General features: G+C 36.4%; 1 protein-coding gene across 4 annotated transcripts in view; it reads right to left on the bottom strand.

Moving 5' to 3' along the window:
* RASAL2 (RAS protein activator like 2) overlaps positions 1–26,626 on the bottom strand; it is a 377,113-nt gene that overhangs the window by 153,991 nt on the left and 196,496 nt on the right. For all 4 annotated transcript variants that reach the window (XM_001154236.7, XM_016933217.4, XM_003949647.6 and 1 more), the window contains exon 3: positions 21,938–22,064. In XM_001154236.7, coding sequence (XP_001154236.3) covers positions 21,938–22,064 — 127 coding nt within the window. The remainder of the gene's footprint in view (positions 1–21,937; positions 22,065–26,626) is intronic.

Below are 26,626 nucleotides of genomic sequence, written 5' to 3' on the forward strand. Positions count from 1 at the left end.
ATAATTTTCTGGAAGTCAGAAGTCCAAAATCAAGGCATAGGCAGAGCCACCCTTCCTTGGAAGTCTGCAGGGGAGAAGACTTGCTTGCCTCTTCCTATTTCTGGTGGCTCCTGGCATTCCCTGGCTTGTGTCTGCTTTACTCCAATCATTGTCTCTGTCTTCACAAGGCCTTCTCCTCCATGTCTATGTCTTCCCTTTTTCTGTCTCTTATGAGGACATTTGTCATTGGATTAGGACCCACCTAGATATCCAGGATGTTCTTATCTTGAGATTTTTAATTATACCTACAAAGACCTTTTCTCTAAATAAGGTCATTCTTGGGACTGGCCATTTCTATACTGTTTTTCTAGGTACAAGAACTAACAAGGTTGTCTTTCTGCCAATTATGCTTTCTGATTCAACAATGAACTGTGGCTGGGCACAGTGGCTCATGTCTGTAATCCCAGAACTTTGGAAGGCTGATGCAGGTAGATTGCTTGAGCCCAGGAATTTGAGACTAGCCTGGGCAATGTGGAGAAATACTGTCTCTATTAAAAAAACACAAAAAATTATTAGCTAGGTGTGATGGTATGTGTCTGCAGTCCCAGCTACTCAGGAGGCTGAAGTGGGAGGATTGCTTGAACTCAAGAGGTTGAGGCTGCAGTGAGCCAAGATCATGCCACTGCACTCCAGCCTGGGTGACAGAGTAAGACCCTTTCTCGAAATATAAATAAATAAAATAAAAATAAAATAAACTGCATTTTATTAATTATATTTTCCCTGGTAAATTAATAATTTTCTGTTATCTAAGATTCTAATTTAAAAATACTTTATAGCCTGAAGAATGTTACTTATAATCTAAATGAATACTAGGAAATACTATAGTTTTAAAAAGCTACTTAAGAGGACCTCCATGGGAGCAACTAAATTTGTATATATACACATACTGAAATGTTTTAAGAGTTTGATGATTTTAAATTTCATTCAAAATAGAAAAGAAATGCTAAGTTAGAATGAGATTGTTCTATTTACCTGGACAATATTACTATATGAAACTTGTCCTTTATTAAGAGCCTTTCAATATTTATATTGTAGCATGGTTTAAACCATAGGGATAATGCTATTTTTGATTGTCTCCAGAAAGAACAAATCATCACTTAAAACGTGATAAAAAGTCTGTAAGAGAAGATAACATAGGTAAAATGGGAGAAAAAGGGGGTTATAGAAAGGAAAACAAAATTGGCCAGGAGTGGTGGCTCACCCCTGTAATCCCAGCACTTTGGGAGGCCGAGGCAGGCAGATCACCTGAGGTCGGGAGTTCGAGACCAGCCTGACCAACATGGAGAAACCCCATCTCTACTAAAAATACAAAATTAGCCGGGCATGGTGGCACATGCCTGTAATCCCAGCTACTTGGGAGGCTGAGGCAGGAGAATTGCCTGAACTTTGGAGGCGGAGGTTGTGGTGAGCCGAGATTGTGCCATTGCACTCCAGCCTGGGCAACAAGAGTGAAACTCCATCTCAAAAATAAATAAAATAAAATAAAAAATTAATTAGATATTTTCTGAGACATAAACTTTTAGTACAATAATCAATTCTGAAATAGCAGAGCATTATTATAAATAAAATGGAAATAGTATACAATAAATTTTGAAAGACAAATACATACTAAAAGGTGACTTCTTAGAGTCTAAAAACATTTCTTTTGAAAATCCACTTATTATTCTCACTTATGAGGGATAATTATGAGGGAGGTAGATTTCTGCTAATGAAATTTTGAACCTATTCTCTTATTCCCTGATGGGAACTGATACCATATACCTTTGATATATGATTCATTCTTTCTAATGTGGAAAACATATAATCCAGCCTTTTACATGGGTACATGAGATTCTGCAAAATTAATTTTTCTTGGGAAAGTTAAAAAAAATTCTTATTTATTTATTAATTCATTTCTTTATTTTTAGAGGCAGGGTCTTGCTCGCTCTGTCACCCAGGCTGGAGTGCAGCAGCATAATCGTAGCTAGTGTAGACTATATAGTCATAGCTATATGTAGAATCAAACTCCTGGGCTCAAGTTATCCTCCCACCTCTGCCTCCCAAGTAGCTGGGACTACAGGCACACACCAACATGCCTGGCTAGTTTTTTTATTTTTTGTAAAGATGGGGTCTCATTATGTTGCCCAGGCTGGTCTCAAACACCTGACCTCAAGCAATCTTTCTGTTAAAGTGCTAGGATTACAGTCATGAGCCATGGTACCCAGCTAATTTTAACTTATCAACTGCAGTAACACATTTAGTTATAAAAGCTCATCTTTTACTGTAACTCTATACTGTATCAGTGATGTCAAACCTTATTAGAAGAGGCCAAATTTTCTCTTTTCTCCTATTCTGCATACAGTTTCTTTCAGGGAGCCTATCTACCACTGTGAAACTTTCTAGCTTTTAGTGGCTACTCCAAGGCTATTTCTATCCAACTGTTATATGCACTGCTAATGATATTCTGCTTTTAAATGTATTTTTTTCTCTTCTTATTTTAAGTCACACCCAATGTATTATCTCATTAGCTCTATCCCTAGCTCATCTGGTTCCTAATACATATATCTGAATGAATACTTCTCTACAATTCCTACCTTTAAAAATTAATTACAAAAGATTTGTTTAAATAGGTTTTTGACTCTTCGGTGGCACTACTCTGATTAAAGTGGGAGGGAAAAAACCTAAAGGCCTTTAAGAGGAAAAAATGAACTGATAATTATCTTTCCTCTATTACTAGTTCTCTTTCTAATTCACTCGCTTTTACTTCCTTCTCATCCTGTGAATTCATGTTCTAGACACTATTTTCCACCTTGAATTTTTCCTATGTTATTCTCTACTCTTCAGAGTTAGAAAGAACACGTCAAACACAGACAAAATAGGAATGTTGTAAGGAGAATTTTTTTAAAAAATGAAATGAATGGAAGCTTCCTGTTGTGCTATATTAAATATCAATCAAAATGAGGAAACATGTTAACATGCAAATATCTGAAGACAACAGGAAAGAAAATAGGCTTTAAATTTTACAGAAATAAAAGCAACCAGAACAATCCAATGAACACAACAGCTTTATGAGAAATTAGGGAGCTTTCTTGGTTAAGCATTGTCACTAGAGAGACCAGTTGGCAGGTGGGTGCCAAGGGGGTCATAACAAGCCAAAAACTTCATTCCTTGAGGCAGTTAGAGTCTGTTTTGCACATAAAATTAAACTAGATTTTCCACCAATCTGATTTATAAATCCTTCTGCTTGAAATGTAAACTTAAAAGGCTTTGGTAAACAGCATAGCCAATCTTGGGCTACCTAAAAAGAGAGCCATATGCACATGTACAATTAAATGATATTTAGCTAATTTTGCTCAACTTATCTGAATTACTTATTTTTCCTTTCAGAAAAGGTTCTGGGCAGTCAAGGGCCTAGGTCAAGTCTCCAAATACATTTCAAGATGCACTGTAAACAAGCCCACTCCCATCTTTCTACCTTCATTACATAACAGACTGGTGAATTATGACTATACTTTAGAAGAAAGGAAGTGCAAGTGAAAATGGAAAAAAACAAATGGGCAAAGTCACAAGATACAGAGATAGAATGCTTTAAGAGATGTTGCACCACAAATTTCTTTTTTTCTTTTCTTTTTTTTTTTCTCCTAGAGATCGAGTCTTGCTCTGTCACCCAGGCTGGAGTGCAGTGGTGTGATCTGCAGCCTCAAACTCCTGGACCAAAGCAATCCTCCCACCTTAGCCTCCCAAGTAGTTGGGATTACAGGAGTGAGCTACTATGACCAGCTTCAAATGTCTTTAATAGCTTAAACCTGTCCAAGCAAGATGAGAAACATAACACCTAATCTATTATCTCACTGGTTCCATGATTTTATGAGTCACAGCGAACTGAAGTTTGGCTCAAATCAAAGTTTATGTTATTGCTCCTGCATTCTTCTTTTGAATCATAATAAAAATCTCATCCAACAAGGAAGCTGAGGTTCAGAGTTAATGATGAGAGGATACGGAATTTGAATCCAGGTTAAGACAACTTCAAAGCTGGTGCCATTTTCCACTACCCAGCACTGTCACTGGTAAAGGTATCCTTCCAGACAGAATTTGTTCTAGTTACGGGTATGCATTTTCTTTCCTGAAACAGTAAACCCTCTATCTGTGAAATAACTGCTAAATCTTCTTGTGTGGTTTTTATATACTAATTAATCTCTTAACAACCTAATACATGTTTTTGTTATAAATAACCTAATATTCATTTTGTGAAATGCAGGAAAAAGGATAAAATGGTCATTTCCTTTCATTAAGATACTTCATTTTCTCTTATCATTCTCTATAAATATGAGAAAATAATTAATAAAAGTTATTTACTATTAATAAAATCTTAAAAATAAACACAAATATCTTGCCCACTAACACAGCTATGGTTATGATATTAACCAACAGCACGGAGTTCAGACCTGACATTCACAACCATGTACACTTGATACTGTGACTTGTTAACTTGGACAATGGCATTTACCAACTTTGTATTTATCAAAACCAATAGTTGTGATTATACTGCTTATAGTCCTGTGGCTGTGCAATGATATTTAGTAATTCTCTAATTTCATTACTAAACGATTTTCTCTAAAGTGGGTATGGTTTTCCCTTCAGGATAAAAAAAAATTACCCACATCTAAGATTATTTTTCACTTTGACATGCTCCACCTGAAAGTCAAGAAAGAGTTTCTCTAGTATGTCTCATATCAGTCATTTGCTCAACAATCAGTCACTCACTCAGCCTGCAGTTATGTACAAAACAACCTGCTATGGTGATACCAAGGTGAGTAAGATACAATCTTGCCATCTAAGAGGTTCCAATCTAGTAAAGATGACACATACCAACAACTTACTGAAAACATAAGAACATACATCCAAATATCAGAAGTACAAAAAGTACTGTTTTTCACAAACAAAAATGCTAATGAATTCTGATTACTGAATGAAGAAAAAGATTGCCAAGAGGTAATATCTTATTGGTCCCTTAGGATAAATGGGATTTCTATATACAGAAGGTAGAAATGAAGGTGGAAGAACAGAGCAAGATATTCCAGGTTTATGCCCTATGTGAACAAAAGCCCATGTGTATTGAGAATGCCTAGGGAATCTGAAGCAGTCCTATGTGGCCAGAACCGAGAATACGTACCTGTGGTGGGTAAAAAGAAAAAAGATGATCTTAAAGAGCTAACTCTCAGTCAGAATATATAGGATGTTTAGTGTCACTGTAAATTTGAACCTCATCTTATAGATCAATGGAGATACAGTAAAAGTGTTTAAACAAGGAAAGTAATATGATTCAATTAGTGCTCTAAGATGACAAAAGAGCAGTGAAATGAGTTAATACAGAAGGATAAAAATGGAAACAGGAAAAGATATATGAGTAGCTATTAAGATATTTAGGTAGAAATAAAAGAGTAATGTAAAGTTAGAATGACTAGAAGGATGGTGGTCATATTAACAGAACCAACCACCACATGAGAACAGGTTGCTGGGGAGGGAAGGAACAAAGAAGGGAAACTAATCAAAGATAATGGCTTCAGTTTTGAACATTCTAGTACAGACGACCAATTGGGAATTCAGGTCTGGAACTGAGAAGAGAAGAGGAAGCCAAAAATAGAGATTTAAAAGGTATTGGCCCAGGGATGACATTTGGAAACATGAATATAGGTGAAGTCAACTACTGAGAAAGGACAAAGCAAAAGAAAAAGGGTAAGGATAAGACCTTTAGACATCTGCATTTAAAAAGTGGGAAGTATTTTAAAAAGTACGGTGAGGCAGGACATAAGCAATAGAGGAAAAAAATGTCACAGAAGTCAAGAAAGAGAAGCTTTAAAGGGAAGTCGATCATTAAAAACCACGAAGAGAGTTAGAAGGTGATGAGGACTAAAGTTATGAAACTTGGCCAGATGCAGTGGCTTGTACCTGTATTCCCAGCACTTTGGGAGGCCGAGGTGGGAGTATCACTTGAGGCGAGGAGTTTGAGACCAGCCTGGGCAACACGGTGAGACCCCATCTCTACCAAAAAAAAATTTTTTTTCTTTTTTTTGAGATGGAGTTTCGCTCTTGTTGCCCAGGCTGGAGTGCAATGGTGCGATCTCGGCTCACCACAACCTCCGCCTTCTGGGTTCAAGCAATTCTCCTGCCTCAGCCTCCCAAGTAGTTGGGATTACAGACATGCACCACCTCACCCAGCTAATTTTGTATTTTTAGTAGAGACGGGGTTTCACCATGTTGGTCAGGCTGGTCTCAAACTCCCGACCTCAGGTGATCCGCCCGCCTTGGCCTCCCAAAGTGCTGGGATTACAGATGTGAGCCACTGCACCCGACCTACAAAAATTTTTTTAAATAAAAAAATTATCTGGTTCTGGTGGCACATGCCTGTAGTCCCAGCTACTAGGGAGGCTGAGGCAGGGGAGGATCACTTGAGCCTAGGAGGTCAAGGCTGCAGTGAGCTATGATCATGCCATGCGCCACTGCACTCTAGCCTAGCCACAAAGCAAGACACCAGCTAAAAAAAATAGAAAAACAAAAAAGAAAAAAAAATGAAGTTATGAAACTTATTATCAAATCTCTGATAGTTGGGGGTAATTTCAGTGGCAAATAAAACCAGATTTCAGGGTATTGAAAAAATTATTAAAAAATTATTGAGGCCGGGCACGATGGCTCACGCCTATAATTGCAGCACTTTGGGAGGCCGAGGTGGGTGGATCACCTTAGGTCAGGAGTTCGAGACTAGCCTGGCCAACATGGGGTGAAACCCTGTCTCTACTAAAAATACAAAAATTAGCCAGGCATGGTGGCAAATTCCTGTAATCTCAGCTACTTGGGAGGCTGGGACAGGAGAATCGATGGAACCCGGGAGGTGGAGGTTGCAGTGAGCCAAGATCAAGCCACTGCACTCCAGCCTGGGTGACAGAGATGAGACTCCGTCTCAAAAAAATAAATAAACAAAAAATTATTGTGCACAGATAAAGTACTTTTTAGAAAAGGTTGGTGAAGAATGGAGATAGCCACTAACGTGTCAAAACTTTCACAATCTGCTAAAAACCAGCTGATATACTGAAAACTTAGAATGTGCTTGTTATCGAAGAAGGATGTTAACTGACTCAGTGAATGAGAGCTTAACTGGGAATAACTCAAGTGTGCCATTTTGGTTTTAACTTAGTTTCTAAATTGAGTAAATTTTACGAATTAAATAGTCATAATAATAAAGTGAGAGGAAGCTGTTTTTAGTTATAAAAGTATCTGTGATGCCTATCACTTCAAATCAAATAAGATGTTACAACTAGTATTGAACAAGCACAGAAGCTTGCTTTACTTCACAGAGAAACACTAAAAATACTGAATCTCAGTCAAAAAAAATATTGTGAACATAATAAAGAATAATTTCCCCAATATTTGGGGGGGGAAAGAGGTAAAGAAAATCTTAACATGAGGCCAAATAATAAAACGTTAGAAAGTAGTTTGAATTCATAAAATGACAGTTTGAAACATAACACTTGTCCAATAACCCTGTAGATCATGTTTTATTTATTTCATTTTCATGCAGATCACTGGCAAATCTGTAATCTAAAGTAGGAAGCTGTGGTACTTTAAAAGCTGCAAGAGAATTATTTTGTTAGCCTAATATTTGCTAGGCTCACCACCAATACTACTTGGAAAACTGTAAAATAAAACGACTTACATACAGATAATTTTTCTTACTGACATTTTCTGAATTCTATTTATATGACACTGCAAGAAACACAGTAAAAATATTCCTAACCTAGGTATAAAAACTCCACTTTTGGATCTTCTCACGTGAGCAAAGGTTGCTGTGAGTCTACAAGAGACCTATGTGGAATTAATTCTTATGTATTTTACTATCGTGGTCCCTGGGTTTTGAATTCATTGGCAGAAATATAAACAATCAAAATGATACATTAAATCATAGGCACAGCATTTATGGTCTGCAGAAAACTTGTTCTTTAGCATTATTTCAGCTGAATTTTTATTTAACAAAGAGACAAAGAGAAGGAAATATCTTCTTAAAACATTCCTGAAGCATCCAATAGAGGTTGTTTTTATTGTCTATTAGATTATAATAATTTAACCTGAAAACGCCAAGAAGTTTTTAGTCTTGTTTTGTCAGATTCAATTTATCTTCCTTACCTTAGATAAGAAAAAACTAAGCTGTTTTAAAGGCTAACTTCATATCTTACTACAAGTGACTATAGAATGAGAAGAGACTTAGCTAATTTTAAAAACAGTATATTTTAGTAGTGTGAAACCCACCTGTCGTCATCAATGTAATATGCCCTTCCATTTAAATCCCTAAAAGCTAAGGAATTAATGCCCTTAATTAGCTGGGTGTGGTGGTGTGCACCTGCAGTTCCAGCTCCCTGGGAGGCTGAGGTGGGAGGATTGCTTGAGCCCAGGAGTTTGAGGCTGCAGTGAGCTGTGATCATGCCACTGCACTCCAGCCCGGGTGACAGAGTGAGACCCTGTCTCAAAACAGGAAAAAAAAAAAATGTGCACACAGTTTAGAGTCAACTGGTTCTACAACTTGTTAAAACAAACAGCAATCCCCAGCCCTCCTCTTTTAACACGTTTCCTCCTGCAGAAGCAACCACTTTTACCTCTCTTAGCCAATTGTTTTGGTAGTTAACATCAAATAATGAATAATATTGCTTTATTGATATTTTAAAATTTCTCTATTTTAGACATTATCTATTGACTTTCCACTATGAAAGATGAGAATGTGAATCCTTCCTCCTCCATCACCATCCCAGTAGGTGCATACATACTCCTATTCTCTCACCCTCCCTATATAGTTACATAATAATTTTGGTAAAGGCAAACAATATTATGACTATGTACATTATTTAGACTCCAGCCACAGAGTAAATCCTATGTAAACTGTAGCATAGTGGTCAGGAGCATAGATCTTGAAGGCATACTTCCAGGGTTCAAAGCCTATCTTTGCCACTTAATGGCTGTCTAGCTATTTAGGCAAGTTACTTCACCTCTCTATGCCTCAGTTTCCTTATCCATAAAATATTCATTGTAACATTATCTACCTCTTGGGTTTACAAGGATTAAAAAATTCATATATGTAAAGTGCCCAATATGATAAAAAGTGCTATAGAAGTGTTCTCTTTGTCCTGAGCTACTTTTTTGTTTCTCTTATAGTGTTCTCTTGTATTATTCATTTGCTTAGATATCTATATGCTTATTGTTAATTCAACCACAAATGCGCTTCCTATTGTTTCCGCTGATTGAGTTAACTTATCAATTTTGTGTTCTTGGAAAGTCTCACTACAGCCTTATCAGCTGCTCCAGTCTGAACTGGCTGTCTTCATTCTACATCTTGTACCGAGCTATTAAACTTGGTTCTGTCTTTAGCATTCTACTAAAAGTTCCCTTTTTCTCTCCCCTGTGCTAGATCTCCTGTCCTCATTCTTAGTAAAATATATCTTTCATTAGCTTCAGGAAAAATGATGTGTAGGAGGTAATCTTTTTTGAGTCTTGCATGTCCGAAAATGTCTTTATGCTATTCTCAAATTTAACTAACGGTTTACAGCTAAATATACAATTCTGGACTGGAAAAAAAATTTCCTTCAGAATTTTGAGGGCATTCCTCATTGTTCTCTAGCTTCTGATATTGCTTATTGTAAGTCCGAAGCCTTTCTGATCCTTTGTATGTACTCCGATTTCCCTTTTTTTGCAGGTTTGTAAGACTGTCTCTTGTAACTAGAGACAATTTAGAATTTCATGAAATGTGCCTTGTCATGGGAACTCAGTAAGCCCTTTCAATCTGGAAACACATATCTTTCAGTGGTGGGAAATTTCCTGAAATTATTTTGCTAGGGTTTTGCTCCCTTTCTTTCCCTTTTTCTGGAATTGTTGTTTTGATATTCAACTTCCTAGACTGGTCCTCTCATTATTTTGTCTTTTTTTTCTCTCCACTTTCTATTTTCTCAATTCCATTTTCCAACCCTTATATTGAGTTTTATATTCTAATTTTTTAGTAGACAAAAGCTCAACTTTGTAAAACATTCTGTTCTTGTTTCATGTATGTAACATCCTATCTTTCTGAGGATATCAATCATTTTTTTAAAGTTTTCTGTTCCCTGCCTAGTCTCTATACCTCCAAGTTGTTTTTTCCCTTTTTTCTTTTTCTTTTCTTCTTCTTCTTCTTTTTTTGTATGTTTTAGTCTCTTTCTTTCAGGCTTTTCTTCAGATGTCCACTAATCTTGGGAAAGTTGGTATTCTTAGATCTTTCTTCTTGGGCTAAATACCCCAAGGGGTATTCTACTAATCTCCTGCCTGTAGGGTAAAGGCAAGTGAGAGAAGAAAGGTGGAGGAGTCCCATCACTCAGCATGCACATATTCACCTAATTCCCTCATATGTGGTAAAATGCCCTGTTCTCAATTTTGCCTAGTATCTCCCAATCCAAAGATACTTGGGCTTTTTTTTTTCCCCTCCAAAGAGTATACCTGGAGTCTTATACTAAGGTGGAGGTATAGGTAGGAAGAACAGTTGTTCAGTGGAATGGGGAAGAGGAGACCTGGGGATCTGCTACCACATATGTCTGGCTCAATTCCTGAGCTATTTAAAGATTCTGTGGTAAAGGTCAGCTTCATTTTTAGCCTTCTTCATAGCCAAGTTAAGATTTGGCTTTCTTAAGTAAGCTATGTCATTTGCCACACTCTATTTGCTTTTCAGCTTTCAGTGTGTGTGTGTGTGTGTGTGTGTGTGTGTGTGTGTGTGTGTGTGTGTGTGTATGGCTGTTTTCTTCTTTCTCGTTCTCCATATCCTTGATGGATCATGTCTTTAAAATAAAACACCTTTAGTAGGTTTGGTGGAGTTTCTGGGAGGAGTATAATTAGATGCTTGTGTTCAATCTGCCATTCATCTCCTCTAGATGTCCAGGCTGAATCTAAAAATCATTCCTACTTCCCACCTGATTCTCCAACCACCACAGTGATTTCCTAAGAACTTGGCCCTAGGGCTGATTAAGAGGAGCCTCTAGCGTGGGTATCACATTTTGGAGTACTCTACTCTGGTCTTCTTGGGCACCCATTTCCACAGAACTTGACTGTACAAACTGGGAACAGTAACCATGACAATAGCCTATACAAATGACTTCCACAAATTAGAAAGGGAATCCTTTATTGAAGAAACTCTACTGCCATCTACTGGAAATTTTATGAAACAGCTACAAATCAGCGATAACAAGTGACAGGTAATTGGGTAACAGTTTGAGCAACCATAAGTGGCAGCACTGCCTTGGAGCCACCTTCACAGAAGTAAACAAATCTCCACTGTGCTAAAATATGGAAGATAAAAGAACAAATTAGGAATCCAAACTTCAAATTACAGCAGAATTGTGGTCTCACACCTCAACTTAGAATTGAGAACTGATGTCCCAATCGAAAAAAATGTTACTGCTAATCAAAATCTAGCTCATAAGAGTAACAAAAGTAACAAAATCAAACAGTAAAATTGATTTTAGTAGGTTAGCTTGAGAACTTAAGTACTAGTTTTTTTTTATTTTATTCATGTCAGTTTTGAGACCCAATTAACTACTTCCAAAAGAAAATCAGGGAAATGTTCAAATGTAAATGAAGTTTTTGCATTTAATTGGCTAATAATGCAAACTTCCTTCTAATGGGCAAATCTAACTATATCAGATTGGTAGTAAGGTCAGTTCTGTTATAATATTTGCTTTGAAAACTTTAATGTTCTACTGCAATTGATTTATTTTAGGTAACAATTTGCACATAACACAAAATCTGTGTTTCCTTATGCACAACCTTCATTACTCACATATCCTGTCTATCAATGCTATTACCATCCAGTAGTTTTATAGAAGATTCTAGCATCTTGAAAATATTTCACAAATTATCTAGATATTTCTAACAATGTCTTGGGAATAAAAACAGAGTCCTCACTAATTTACAAATTTCATCTGTAATAAACACTAAATGAACAAAGAAAACTCTACTCACCAAGCCATGTTGAATATACAAGATGTTCATATTCAGATACACCTCAAACATCTACCAGCTGCCTCAGTTCACTGCATGAGTGTTATTAGCCACACCCAAACATGTCTGTTGTAACAACATTCTATCCGCTTTTAAATAACCCTCCTTCTATCAATTCAAAATACACTTACAAATTAGTCTGATGCCCACTACCACAAGGAAACTTTAGGATTTTTTCAAGGTAACGTGCTATATTCATTATAGTATTTGAAACCTAGTTTTATCACTTTTTTGTGTGTTACTGACCATGTTTTTGAGAGTAGTGCCCCTAACCACTTTGTCTCCACTTGCATAGTGTAGTGATTTTTAGGACTCTATATGTCACATTATAACAGAACTGACTGTAGATGGCTGTTTTATCCCATAATCAAGCCAATTCTTCCAGAATATTACCATCAGTATTACCACATACATCTTCCCAAATCTTATTTCAAAGAATAAATATATAGTCACTCATGGTTTTTAAGAAAACCCAAAACTACTCAACCAAAACCTTGAGGAAGATTTTTCCAGGGTTTTCTACCTTAATTATTCATAATGATTTTGATAATTCTTGAGCTTATCTGAGTTCTCCTCAAATTACTTGCATATCACTGCCATCTATTAATGTGGAATACAAATATAATGCCTAGATACTATGCAGCTGTTTTAATGTGAGCTTTCTTATAGATAGTAGTCAAATAATCTTATTTTACAGGAGAGGAACAAGACATGACATTTTAAGGAAATTTCAAAGAAAATCAGTGGCTGCCATTATCCATTGAGCTCCAACTTTCAGAGCTAGAAATACCAGGATATTATTTTTTATAAAGATTTTGATCTTTATATGTATTAATATATCACCATAAAGTTCAAGGTCTGCTTCTGTTGGTTAAGTAAATACACACATTAATTTAATAGCCAATCTAAATACTGAGTACTACCATACACAGACATTATTTATCAGCATTTTTACTCTATTTTATAAAGGAAAGAATATATCTCTTATAATATTAAATCTTCATTATACACATCTCCTGTCTACCACTGCTATTACCATCCAGTAGTTCTATAGAAGATTCTAGCATCTTGAAATTATTTCATAAATTATCTAGATATTTCTAACAATGTCTTGGGAATAAAAACAGAGTCCTCACTAATTTACAAATAAAGTTAGAACTGAGGCTAATTTAATCTAACAGAAAGGGCCAGGGTTTAAACCAAGGTTTCCCAGCATGAGCAACATAGTGACACCCTGTCTCTAGAATAAATTAAAAAAAAAATAGCCAGGCATGGTGGTGAGTGCCTGTAGTACCAGTTGCTTGGCAGGTGGAGGTGGGAGAATCAGTTGAGCCTAGGAAGTTGAGGCTGCAGTGGGTCATGATTACACCACGCCACTGTAATCTAGCCTGGGCAACAGAGTGAGACTCTGCCTCCAAAAAAAAAAAAAAAAAAAGCTAATGTTTGAATAATCAATATCTTTTATTAATTCTGATCAAAAGCTTTATCCTTTATTTTTATAAATACCCTAGAGAACATATTCTACTTTAATATTAATTTTCTTCAAAGTTTTCTCAAGTTTTTGGTCACTTAGAGGTCAATAAACTTAGGAAAAGATGGTATAAAGTAAAAGGTTGGCTTTTCCTCAGAGTTTTCCAACTTAATTTCCTTTTTTGGTCTTCATGTATACAAACATAAAAATTTTAGATAGCTAGCTTTGACTCTAAAAGACTTTTGATACACTCTTCCCTAAGGCTTGCTAGAATATATCAGAGGCATACTATGTTAAATTATAATTTTAAATATATTTACCAAATGTTTATAGGTTTTTGAGGACTCTAGGATAATAACACAAATTTACTATCACAGGCACAGTTTTTATAAAAATCCAGACATTCTGTAAGTAAGATGATGGGATAACTTTAATATTTTATTATAAAATATTAAAATAGAGGCATGAGATCTCTGCAGCCTTGAGTTACTAAATGTTTGGATTTGAATTTACCAGTTCAATCTGAACTTTCTGTTTGAGGACTGAGAAAGCCTCGGACTTACGAATGTTTGGCATTTTCTAATTAAACCAGCTTTATGAACATGTTTATGATGTTACATGCAAACAACTATCCTTGCTCATTTCAGGCTCATACTGTAGTTTGCCCATTTGGGCATGAAAACATGAACTTTACCGGAATGTCAAAGAAATACAACAAAAAGATTGGAGACAGTTCCAAATTCACCTTGTGCTATCCACCAGCCAAGCAGTAAGCAATATGCAATAACAGAGATAAATTTTCTTCCATAAATGCACAGTTCACAAAAATGCCCCCTCTTCAGCTTTCACTTTTCCCCTTTCTCAGAGCTCTTGCAAGATATTTGATAGCTTTGGTTTTTTTAAAAGAAGTTGAATTTGTAGGTTACATTGACATTGAAAATGACTATTTACTAATTCTAGTTCACACGGTCAACTAATATGCCTTCCAGTATTATTTGTATACAAAAAACCCTACTACCTCCTCTTGAAAATTCAGCAAGTCATGCTTTGCATGGTTTGAATCTAGATAATCTTTTGATGAATAAATTAAAATCTGGATACTGTTACTAGGGGAAAATAGTTTTTTCCTAGGTTTTCTAAATCTGGAAGTGGGTACTTCAGACATGATGCACACATGCCTTAAGAAAACACCTCATTTTCAGTGGAAAAAAAAAATTTTTTTAAAGATAATTAGTATATTTTATTTAAAAATATTTTTAGTATGAAAGAAATGCACATTGCTTAAGAAAATCTAGAACATACAAGCAAAATAAAGATAATGCTCATAATACGTTGATGTGTATAAGCAATCTTTATTCTGTGTGCATACTGTATCTTTTTTTAAAAAATGAAATAATGATTAGACTGCACATGCTGTTACATAACTTGACTTCTTTGCAATTTATTTAGAACATCTTTTTCGTGCTTTTCTTTTTTTTTTTTCTTTTATTATTATACTTTAAGTTTTAGGGTACATGTGCACATTGTGCAGGTTAGTTACATATGTATACATGTGCCATGCTGGTGCACTGCACCCACTAACTCGTCATCTAGCATTAGGTATATCTCCCAATGCTATCCCTCCCCCCTCCCCCAACCCCACAACAGTCCCCAGAGTGTGATGTTCCCCTTCCTGTGTCCATGTGATTTGTTCATCTGACAAAGGGCTAATATCCAGAATCTACAATGAACTCAAACAAATTTACAAGAAGAAAACAAACAACCCCATCAAAAAGTGGGCAAAGGACATGAACAGACACTTCTCAAAAGAAGACATTTATGCAGCCAAAAAACACATGAAAAAATGCTCATCATCACTGGCCATCAGAGAAATGCAAATCAAAACCACAATGAGATACCATCTCCCACCAGTTAGAATGGCAATCATTAAAAAGTCAGGAAACAACAGGTGCTGGAGAGGATGTGGAGAAATAGGAACACTTTTACACTATTGGTGGGACTGTAAACTAGTTCAACCATTGTGGAAGTCAGTGTGGCGATTCCTCAGGGATCTAGAACTAGAAATACCATTTGACCCAGCCATCCCATTACTGGGTATATACCCAAAGGACTATAAATCATGCTGCTATAAAGACACATGCACACGTATGTTTATTGCGGCACTATTCACAATAGCAAAGACTTGGAACCAACCCAAATGTCCAACAATGATAGACTGGATTAAGAAAATGTGGCATATATACACCATGGAATACTATGCAGCCATAAAAAATGATAAGTTCATGTCCTTTGTAGGGACATGGATGAAACTGGAAATCATCATTCTCAGTAAACTATCGCAAGAACAAAAAACCAAACACTGCATATTCTCACTCATAGGTGGGAATTGAACAATGAAAAAAATTTGATGAATCAAAATCTGTGTCAAATTTAGTATCCTTGGTAACTGTAAACTGCTGAATGCAACAGTCGGAGAACTCTTGTCAATAAGAAGTAAATTCTGTGCTTAAGCACTCCCTTCTTCTTCCCCATACATATTTGTCTCAATTTGCTTATTTGGAAACAAAATTCTGGATTTTCATCTTTCCTCTTTAGTTCTTCCTTTGCTAGTGCTTCCTCATCTTCCTAACCTCTAAATGTTGTCCCAGGGCTTAGTCTTTGCATTTCTTCTGTCATACATTCTAATAGGAATGTCATTAAATCTCAGGGTTTTAAATATCATCTATTTGCTAAAGGCTTGCAATTTGTATCTGTAGTCTGTACCTTCCCCTTTATTTCCAAATTCATATATCCAACAAATTTCTACTTGGGTGTCTAATAATACCCTCAAACTTAACGTGTGCAAAAATTGAGCTGCTGGTCAATCACACTTTCAAACTAGTTTCCCCCACAGTCTTCCCACTTTAAACAACAGTAATTTCATTCCTGTAGCTGTTCTAGCCAACATTCTTGAATCTTCTATTTCTCACTTTCCACATCCAATCCATTAAGCAAATTCTGAGTTCACTGTAGGTGTGTGGATTTGTTTCTGGATTCTCTGTTCCACTGGTCTGTGTGTCTGTTTTTCTGCCTGTGCCATGCTATTTTGGTTACTATAGCTCTGTACTGTAATTTGAACTCAGGTAATGTGATTCCTCTAGTTTTGTTCCTTTTGCTCAGAATGACTTTGGCTATTCAGGGTCTTTTGTGATTCCATATACATTTTAGTATTGTTTTTTCTATTTCTGTGAAGAATGTCATTGGTATTTTGATAGGAATTGCACTGGATTTGTCGACTGCTTTGTGCAGTATGGACATTATAACAATATTGATTCTTCCAACCCATGAACATGAAATATCTTTCCATTTTTTGCCATCCCCTTCAATTTCTTTCATCAGTATTTTATAGTTTTCATTGTAGCGATACTCACTTCTTTGGTTAATTCCTAGGTACTTCATTTTACTTGTGGCTCTTATAAATGGGATTACTTTTTAAATTTCTTTTTTCAGATTGTTCACTGTTAACATACAGAAATGCCACTGATTTTTGTATGCTGATTTTGTATCCTGTAACTTTACTGAATTTGTTTATCAGTCCTAACAGTTTTTTAGTGGAGTCTTTAGGTTTCTCCAAATACAAGATTGTATCATCTGCAAACAAGAATAAGTTGGCTTCTTCCTTTCTAATTTGGACGCCCTTTATTTCCTTCTCTTGTCTGACTGCTCTAGCTAGGACTTCCAGTACTATAACAAATAAGAGTGGTAAAAGTGCACAACCTTGTTGTGTTCCAGATCTAAGAGGAAACGCTTTCAGTTTTTCCACAGGCAAACATTTAAGAAGAATTGTCTCCATTTGCTGTTTTGATTTCCTTATCACACTATCTTCTCAACTCATTTCAGTAGGGTTTCTGCTGCCACATACCATTAAAACTACAGTTCCTAAACTTACCAAGAACCTTAATGTCACTTAATCTAATGTGTGGTTTTTGTTTTGTTTTGTTTTTGAGACAAGGTCTCACTCTGTCGCCTAGGCTAGAGTGCAGTGGTGTGATCTCAGCTCACTGTAGCCTCAACCTCCCAGGCTCAAGAGATCCTCCCACTTTAGCCTTCAGAGTAGCTGAGACTACAGATGTGTGCCACCATGCCTGGCTAATTTTTTTATTTTGTAGAGATAGGGTCTCACTATGTTGTCTAGGCTGGTCTCATACTCCTAGACATAAGTGACCCTCCAGCTTCAGCCTCCCAAAGTGCTGGGATTATAGGTGTGAGCCATCACACCTGGCCTAATGATTTTCGTTAGTCCTCATCCTAGTGGCCCTTTTGGTAGCATAAAACAGAGTTGGCTATATAGTTCTTAATCCTCCCTACTATGTACTTTGTAATAGTATAGACCACTTATGTGACAGTACAATTTAGCTTATTTTTCTTTGTCTTTTTAAAATTTTCTTTAAGTATAACACATATATGCTCAATGAATTATCACAAAGTGAACACACCTGTGTAATTCCTACCCAAGTCAACAAACAGAACACTACTGGCACTCCAGAATCCACCTTTATATTCCTCCCAATCACTATTCATGCCTCTTCCCCAAAAGTAAACACCATCCTAATAACTAACACCATAGATTAGTTTTAACGGTTTTGGAACTTGATATAAATGGAATCAGACAGGATGTACTATTTTGTGTCTGTTCTTCAGTGAACTCTTCGTTAAAATATCTGTTCAAGCCTCTTGCTCATTTTCTACGAGGAAGCATTTATATATACTAGATAAAAGCCCTTTGTTCATTATAGGTGTTGCAAATATATTATTCTACTCTGTGGTTTGCCTTTTCACTCTCTTAATGATGTACTGATTGACAGAATTCTTAATCTTAATATAGTCCAATGTATCAATTATTTCCATTACAATTTGTGTTTTTTGTATTGTTTAAGACAAACTTGTCCAACTCACGGTCCATGGGCTGCATGCAACCCAGGATGGTTCTGAATGCAGCCCAACACAAATTCTTAAACTTTCTTAAAACATTATGAGATTTTTGCATGAACCTTTTTTTTTTTTTTAAGCTCATCAGCTGTCGTTAGTGTTAGTGCATTTTGGGTGTGGTCCAAGACAATTCTTCTTCTGATGTGGCCCAAGAAAGCCAAAAGATTGGACACTCCTGACTTAAGAAATCTTTCTTTATCCAAGATCATGAAAATATCCTACACTATTTCTAGAAGTTTTATTGTATTATCTCTCTTGTTCAGATCTTGGAATTGATTTTGTGCATGGTTATAAGGTCACTACCTTATAGGTCAATTCCTCCTCATTCCCACCCCGCTCCAAAAAGATATGTTATTGAGCCAGCACCAATGACTAAAAAGACTGTCTTTTCTCTCACCGCCGTGAGGGAAATGTCACACCAAATGTCCTTATATATGGGATAACTTCAGGACTCTCTATTCTATTTCACTATTCTATTTGTTTATTCTTCCACCAACACACTATTATACTTTGTTTTTTTTTTTGAGATGGAGTGTCGCTCTGTCTCCCAGGCTGGAGTGCAGTGGCTCAATCTTGGCTCACTGCAACCTCCACCTCCCGGGTTCAAGCGATTCTTCTGCCTCAGCCTCCTGAGTAACTGGGACTACAGGCACATGCCACCACACTCGAGACAGGGTTTCACCATATTGACCAGGCTGGTCTTGAACTCCTGACCTCGTGATCTGCCCACCTTGGCCTCCCAAAGTGCTGGGATTATAGGTGTGAACCACTGCGCCCGGCCTATTATACTTTTTAAACAGATCTTAATACTAGTAATTAAGTCTCCTCACCTTGTTTTCTTCTGCTGTGGCTATACTTGGTCTATGGCATTTCGAGATGAATTTTAGAATCAACTTGCCAATTTGTATACGTGTATGTGGTGGTAAGGATGGGGGACAGAAATTTTGAAATTCATTGAAATTTTGATCTTAAAGAGAACTGACATTATATTAAGTCTTCTAAACCATCATCATGGTATTTAGCCCTCCATTTGTTTATTTAAATCTTTTTTTCTTTTATGTTTTAAAGTTCTCTATGTAGAAGTCTTTCACATCTGTTATTAGATCTTTTCCCCTAGAAATCTGTTATCATGATGCTATATTAAACAGGATATTTAATTTTTTTTCGTTTCCTGTTTATTGCTAGTATATAGACAATCAATTTTTGTATACTAACTTATATTTTAGTTTCTATGTATATTCATCCTATCTTGCTAACTACATTAAAAAAAATGTTCTAAGAGCAGAAATCTTATACCTCTTTTCACTCTTAGCGACTGGCATAGAATGTTACATATACAGCAATTATTCAATGAAATACCTGACAGTAGAAATTCTGGCTAAAGACAAATCACTTGGAGATAACAATAAAAAAAAGAACAATTATCTAATTCAAGATTAGACTGGCATGTAAGGAAGAATGGCTCTAGAAGTAGTGTTTTTCCCTATAATATTTATGAGGATAGCTTTTAGTGCAAATTTAGGACATTTGCTCATGGACTGTCCATGAGTCAGAATGGCTACTGGACTTCTTGTTAAGCACAAAAGATAAGGACTGGCTCTAGACCAGACACTTTTGTCCCCTTTAGTTTGTTTTTGGGGCCAGTACCTCGAACACTGTAGATATTTAACAATTTCCTATATAGTTCTCTCTTCTATAACACTGCAATAATTCTTGAGACTATAGTTGTACTTCCTCAAAATCTATTGACTTTTATGGGTCAAAACTTGAAGAGCGAAAGGTTCCTAGAAAATTGGTAAAGACAATAGTCAGGCTGGGCACAGTGGTTCATGCTTTATTCCTAGCACTTTGGGAGGCTGAGGAGGGCAGATCATCAGTGGTCGGGAGTTTGAGACCAGCCTGGCCAACATGGTGAAACCCCGTCTCTATTAAAAATACAAAAATTAGCCGGGCATGGTGGTGCATGCCTGTAATCCCAGCTACTTGGGAGGCTGAGGCAGGAGAATTGCTTGAACCAAGTAGGTGGAGGCTGCAGTGAGCCAAGATCACGCCATTGCACTCCAGCCTGGGCAACACAGCAAGTCTCTGTCTCAGAAAAAAAAAAAGAGAGACAACAGTCAACATATCATTGCAAATAATGAAAGCAAAGGAACTGAAAGAAGGTGACTCTAAGTCAGTTCAATTTACATAGAAGTTGGATGTGAAATATAAATAGGCTATAAAATGGTTACACCCAGACAGGTTTTTAGTAGAATTTAGGCCCACACCTAAACTGGTTTCAACACATGTTAAAGAAGTATAGTGGAAATAAGATGAGAGAAAAATCTGACTTCTCCAAGGTGGCTCCTTGGAAAAAAGTACTTGCTAACTCAACTAATTTCTAGGAAAGCAACAACTATTACACAATAAAAAGAAAAATAAAAGATTCAAATTCTGCCCAAAAGGATTCAAATTCCAGCCAAAAGCTCTGGGTTCCACTTAGAAATGAAGAAAAAGGCAACCCCCTCCAAAATCCCAAACCAAACCATGATTTTAGAAAACACAAAATTACAGAATTATCCATACTGATCACCATAGAGACAATAAATGATTCCATCTACTTATCAAATGTCAAAAGTCTATGGTTCACTAAGCAAATAATAACACAACAATATAAAGCACCAAAACAATTCCTACTTTTCAAATTGCTTCATTATTCTATTTAATCTTAATTATGTTCTTTTAAAATTACTTGACCAGTCTGATTATTTAAATATCCATTATTAAAAATGAAAACATTTAACAGAATACATTTGGTAGGGAATGGGAGAAGAGCTAGCTGCTTTGATATTGACATTAACTCCTTTAGTATATAACAATGGAAGTAAGGTTTCTTTAGTAACCTTACTGGAAAAATGGAAGTAGGATTTCTCCCTTTTGTCACCCACTCCAACCATAGTCCAGCATATGACTTTTATGAGACATGCAAGATTAACTTAGCTAAATTAGCCTGATCTAATATTACATCATATAAGACAACACCAGTAGCTACCTGAACAAGACACATCTAAACCACTTAATACTAAGTTCCAACACATACTGCTCCCTTATGAACCTCAGTGCTTCAACAAGGTCACCAAATACTCTCTCAAAATCTACAGCTGAGCAATAAACCCAGAAGCAAGACATTATCCCATCTGCCTAGGACTAAACAGCAACCTTACTAGTGCTCACATAAAGTCTTTCTCTTTAAAATAACTTTGCTGTCAGTTGGTTATAAAGAACAGAACTCTCTAATGACCTCTAACTCTCGCTTAACGTGCCATTGATTTCAAAGCACTTACTTAACAGGAAATGCAGGATGTTCTGTTTTACTCAGTAACAAGTCCATAAATTATGGGATAAAAGCTAGGAATTTATTTCCTTTTCATAGTAGCTTACCCAGTTTAGTGGCGCCCTCTGGTGGGTACTCGGGAAACTGACCCTCGGAAGGGACACTGACAGTTCTCCTCAGGCATCGCCCTTTGGTGGAATCTGTCTGCTGCTCCTGTCCCCCTTCCACAGGTATCTAGTTAATCGAAAGCAAAAGATAAAACTTAATAGTGAACTCACCATAACTACGTTCTGATTGAATAATGGTTTTAGTCAAAGAAGACAGGAGTGTGTAACAAAGAGTAAGGCAGGAGAAATATAGAAATAAAGTATATACAATGGTAAGGTATTACCAACCCCTTCACAGTAAGCTTTCCTTTAAAAAGAAAACTGGGCCAGGTGCAGTGACTCACGCCTGTAAACCCAGCACTTTGGGAGGCTGAGGTGGGCGGATAACGAGGTCAAGAGATCCAGATCATCCTGGCCAACATGGTGAAACCCTGTTTCTACAAAAATACAAAAATTAGCTGGGTGTGGTGGCGCCCACCTGTAGTCCCAGCTACTTGGGAGGCTGAGACAGGAGAATCGCTTGAACCTGGGAGGCAGAGGTTGCAGTGAGCCGAGATCACACCACTGCACTCCAGCCTGGTGACACAGCAAGACTCCATCTCAAAAAAAAAGAAAAAAGAAAACTGAAACATCAGGAAAGGTGGGCGTGTAAATTAGCTAACATGAAGTATGTACAAATCATAACCAGGTGCGTACTTGCTCCTGGAGCTCAGAAAACAAAACACCCACACAAATAAAATGTTTTTCTACATCAGAAACTGGTTCACAAGCTCCAATTTTGTCCAATGTTAAATAAAATAAATGGAAATAAAAGTTGATCAGAAAGACTTAGCCTCAAAATTATCTTAAAATATTTCATTAAAGGTAGTAAAATCACCCAAATGTTCTTCAATTTTAGAGTTGAGCACTTAGACATAGTTAATAAATCACATTTTCAGTGGAAACTTGTATAGATACCAACATAAAATGGTATATTTTCTTCCAAAGGTAAGAGTGTTTTTATAATCCTAATAAACATTTTTTCTGACATAATTTCAGAAACATATCAAGTGGTTATTTGCATATGTGGAATGGGAACTATGAATAGTAAAAAAAATCTCTAATACTAATAACTATTTTAAGACTTACAAAGCAGGTTATCAATGTAGAGTAATGGGATGGTTCAAAGTTGTGGTTTTTTTTTGGTTTTGGGGTTTTTTTTTTCTGGTAATCCTAAGTATTCAGTAATGAGATTTTACTACTAGCTTTTATCAGAATTAAGAATTGTAACATCCTAAATAGTTTGGCAGAGTATGTCATAATTAATCATAACTCCTAATTTATTATGTCTCCAATACTGTTTTCCATATATTTCAATAATGAAACACTGAGTTCTTACATGTGCAAGTCTAATGAGTTCATATGTGTGACATTATGAGGGAGACATTATTATTATCTCCTTTTAAGAGATGGGGAATGAATGATTTATTTCTCCAAATGATTATAATGGACATGTATTGCATCAATTGATCCAGCAAAAGTAGGACAGGTATAGGCTTAAGTGTACATGCCTTCTGCTTTGCTTCCGTAATCCAACTCCTGTGACTTGGGTCAAGGAGATGATGGCAAGGAAAACTCTCTGTTACTGAGAATCCGAGGAGCAAATTCCTAATGCCTCCATAGGCACTTCAAATTTTCATACTCCTTATAGGACCCCCAATTCTCCCATTTCCTTATTACCATAACTATGGTTACTCTTTGCACACTGAGAAATTGAAGGGCAGAAGAAATGTAAAATTACAAAAATAAGCTGAGGCCAAAAAATAGCATCAATAAAGACATGAACTCTTCCAAAAGTACTCTGTAATATAAAACTTCACAAACAGTAATCTAAGTCAGCTGTCCCTTTCAGGACGGAAATTTTATTATCTCTACTTAAATAATTAAAAGAGTATCACTGATAGGTTTAAATGACTATCTCCTATTAAAAAAGGTGAAAGATATCCTGTATCTGCCTTAAAAGTGGGAAGAATGACAGTAAATTTGGAAAAAATAGTCTGGTTCTTTGAAGAAATAGTTCAATCTAAATAAACATAACTATTTGATAATAGTTCTAAAAATGCCTATTATTTTAAATAATAAAGGTCTAAACCATGCAGAAAAAAAGTAGTAGTTTCTTATGGTGTTTTAGGAGGAAATATTTTTTCTATGCAAATTTATAAACGCCATATCCAAATAAAGTAAGAATGTCTTCTATGAGGACATATTTTGTCTCTGCTATATCAAAGGAGAGAATAAATACAATATTTCTTATTTGGGCCTAAAATTCACTCAATTATTTTCTCAAAGTTTTAATGTAGACTCTTTATTTCCCAGTATTAAAACTTAAAATATGATAAAAGGTTGTATTCAAAGTATCACTTTTAAAGGTTAGGGCATTTTACTTCTCATTCAGGATACAAAGAACATAATGTAACCTTTATTCTAAATTGCATTTCTTAAGTTTTTTTTTTTTTTTTTTTTTTTGAGATGGAGTCTTGCTCTTGTTGCTCAGGCTGGAGTGCAGTGGTGTGATTTTCGCTCACTGCAACCTCCGCCTCCCAAGTTCAAGCGATTCTCCTGCCTCAGCCTCCCAAGTAGCTGGGATTACAGGTGCCCGCCACCACGCCTAGCTGATTTTTTTTTTTATTTTTAGTAGAGACAGGGTTTTACAATGTTGGCCAGGCTGGTCTCAAACTCCTGACCTCAGGTGATCCACCCGCCTCAGCCTCCCAAAGTGCTGGGATTACAGGTATGAGCCACACTACAGATTGCTTCTTAGCTAAAATATTTTTTAAAAAGATATTGATCTACTCCTTTAAAATTGGATAGATCCTATTTCAAGTACTTTCAAATGACCCAAGCTGAAATATACAAATCTTAGCATATAGCTAAGAGAATCAGCTATACATGAGGAATTTTCTCCACTGTGATTGTTGTAATTTATTTTACTAGTTCATATTTACTTGTTTATACTGAATTCCTCATAAAAATTATGTATCTTCCAAGTTCTATAACATGAGAGTAAATTTTCTTTCTTTCTTTCTTTTTTTTTCTCTGCCCTTGTGGCCCTGTACTGGGCTTCTTCTCATCTTCTTTTGCCTCAACTAAAAAAAAAAAATTGGCTGGGTGTGGTGGCTCATGTCTGTAAATCCCAGCACTTTGGGAGGCTGAGGTGAGTAGATCACCTGAGTTCAGGAGTTCAAGACCAGCCTGACCAACATGGTGAAACCCCATCTCTACTAAATACAAAAAATCAGTTGGACATGGTGGGGCATGCCTGTAATTCCAGCTACTTGGGAGGCTGAGGCAGGAGAACTGCTTGAACCCGAGAGGTGGAGGATGCAGTGAGCCGAGACTGTGCCACTGCACTCTGGCCTGGGCAACAAGAGCAAAACTCTGTCTCCAAAAAAAAAAAAAAAATCAAGGCCAGGTGCAGTAGGGCTCCCACCTGTAATCGCAGCACTTTGGGAGGTCAAGGTGGGAGAATCTCTTGAGGCCAAAAGTTCAAGACCCTGGGCAACAAAGTGAGATCCCCCATCTTTAAAAAAATAAAAAATAAAAATCAGCCAGTTGTAGTGGCATGCACCTGCAGTCCCAGCTACTCGGGAGGCTGAGGCAAGAGGATCACTTAAGCACAGGAATCTAAGGCTGCCATGAGCTATGAACACATCACTGTACTCCAGCCTGGGTGACAGAGTGAGACCCTGTCTCTCAAAAACAAACAAACAAAACCGAGCACTTTAATTTCATTCCATTTTAGAGGAAGAAAGTAGAAAAGGAGTAAATGATATCTCAGGTATCTAAGATGTGTTAATAACAAAGCCAAACTAGAGCTCTGGCTCCCTGTCCTCTTTGTTAATTTCAAACCATCCATGAAAATCAAAAAGCAATGTGGCACATATATATATATATATATATATATATATATATATATATATATATACACACACACACACACATATATACACATATATACACACACATATATATACACATATATATACTCACACATATATATACACATATATACACACACATATATATACACACACACATACACACATATTTTCTGTAAAACTGCCTTTCATATTGTTTAGAATCATATGGAAATTAATGTTGATTTCAATCTAAACGCATACAGATTAAACAGATAGTCAAGTAAAGGAAATCAAGATTACGCTAACTAGCATCAGAAAGCTCTTCTTATTTCTTTTCCTAAAGAATGCTAAAAAGATGCTCAGGACTACTATATGCTTAAGAGGATTTTTCAGTACTTTAAAGAAAAAACAATTCCTCAACTTTCTTATTTCCTTAAGGCACTGGTTCTCAAAACAAGAGGTCTAGGTACCAGCAGCAACAGCATAACCCAGGAACTTATTAGAAAACCACATTCTCAGTCCCCACCCCAGACCTACTGCATCAGAAACTCAGGGTAGAGCTTGGCAATCTGTGTTTTAACAAGCCTCCGACTGATTCTGATGCTCACTAAGGTTGCGAACCACTGCCTTAAGGTGTTGTTTCCTCTCCTTCCTATCATGGATAAGCATCTCAAAGTGTCATGTATAACAGACATTCTCAACCTTGGCTGCAACTTATAATCATCTATGGGAGCTTTAAAAAAAAAACCAATGCTGTTCTCACTCATAAACGGGAGTTGAACAATGAGAA

The sequence above is a fragment of the Pan troglodytes genome, chromosome 1 (genome assembly GCF_028858775.2).
Source record: "Pan troglodytes isolate AG18354 chromosome 1, NHGRI_mPanTro3-v2.0_pri, whole genome shotgun sequence".
NCBI lineage: Eukaryota > Metazoa > Chordata > Mammalia > Primates > Hominidae > Pan > Pan troglodytes.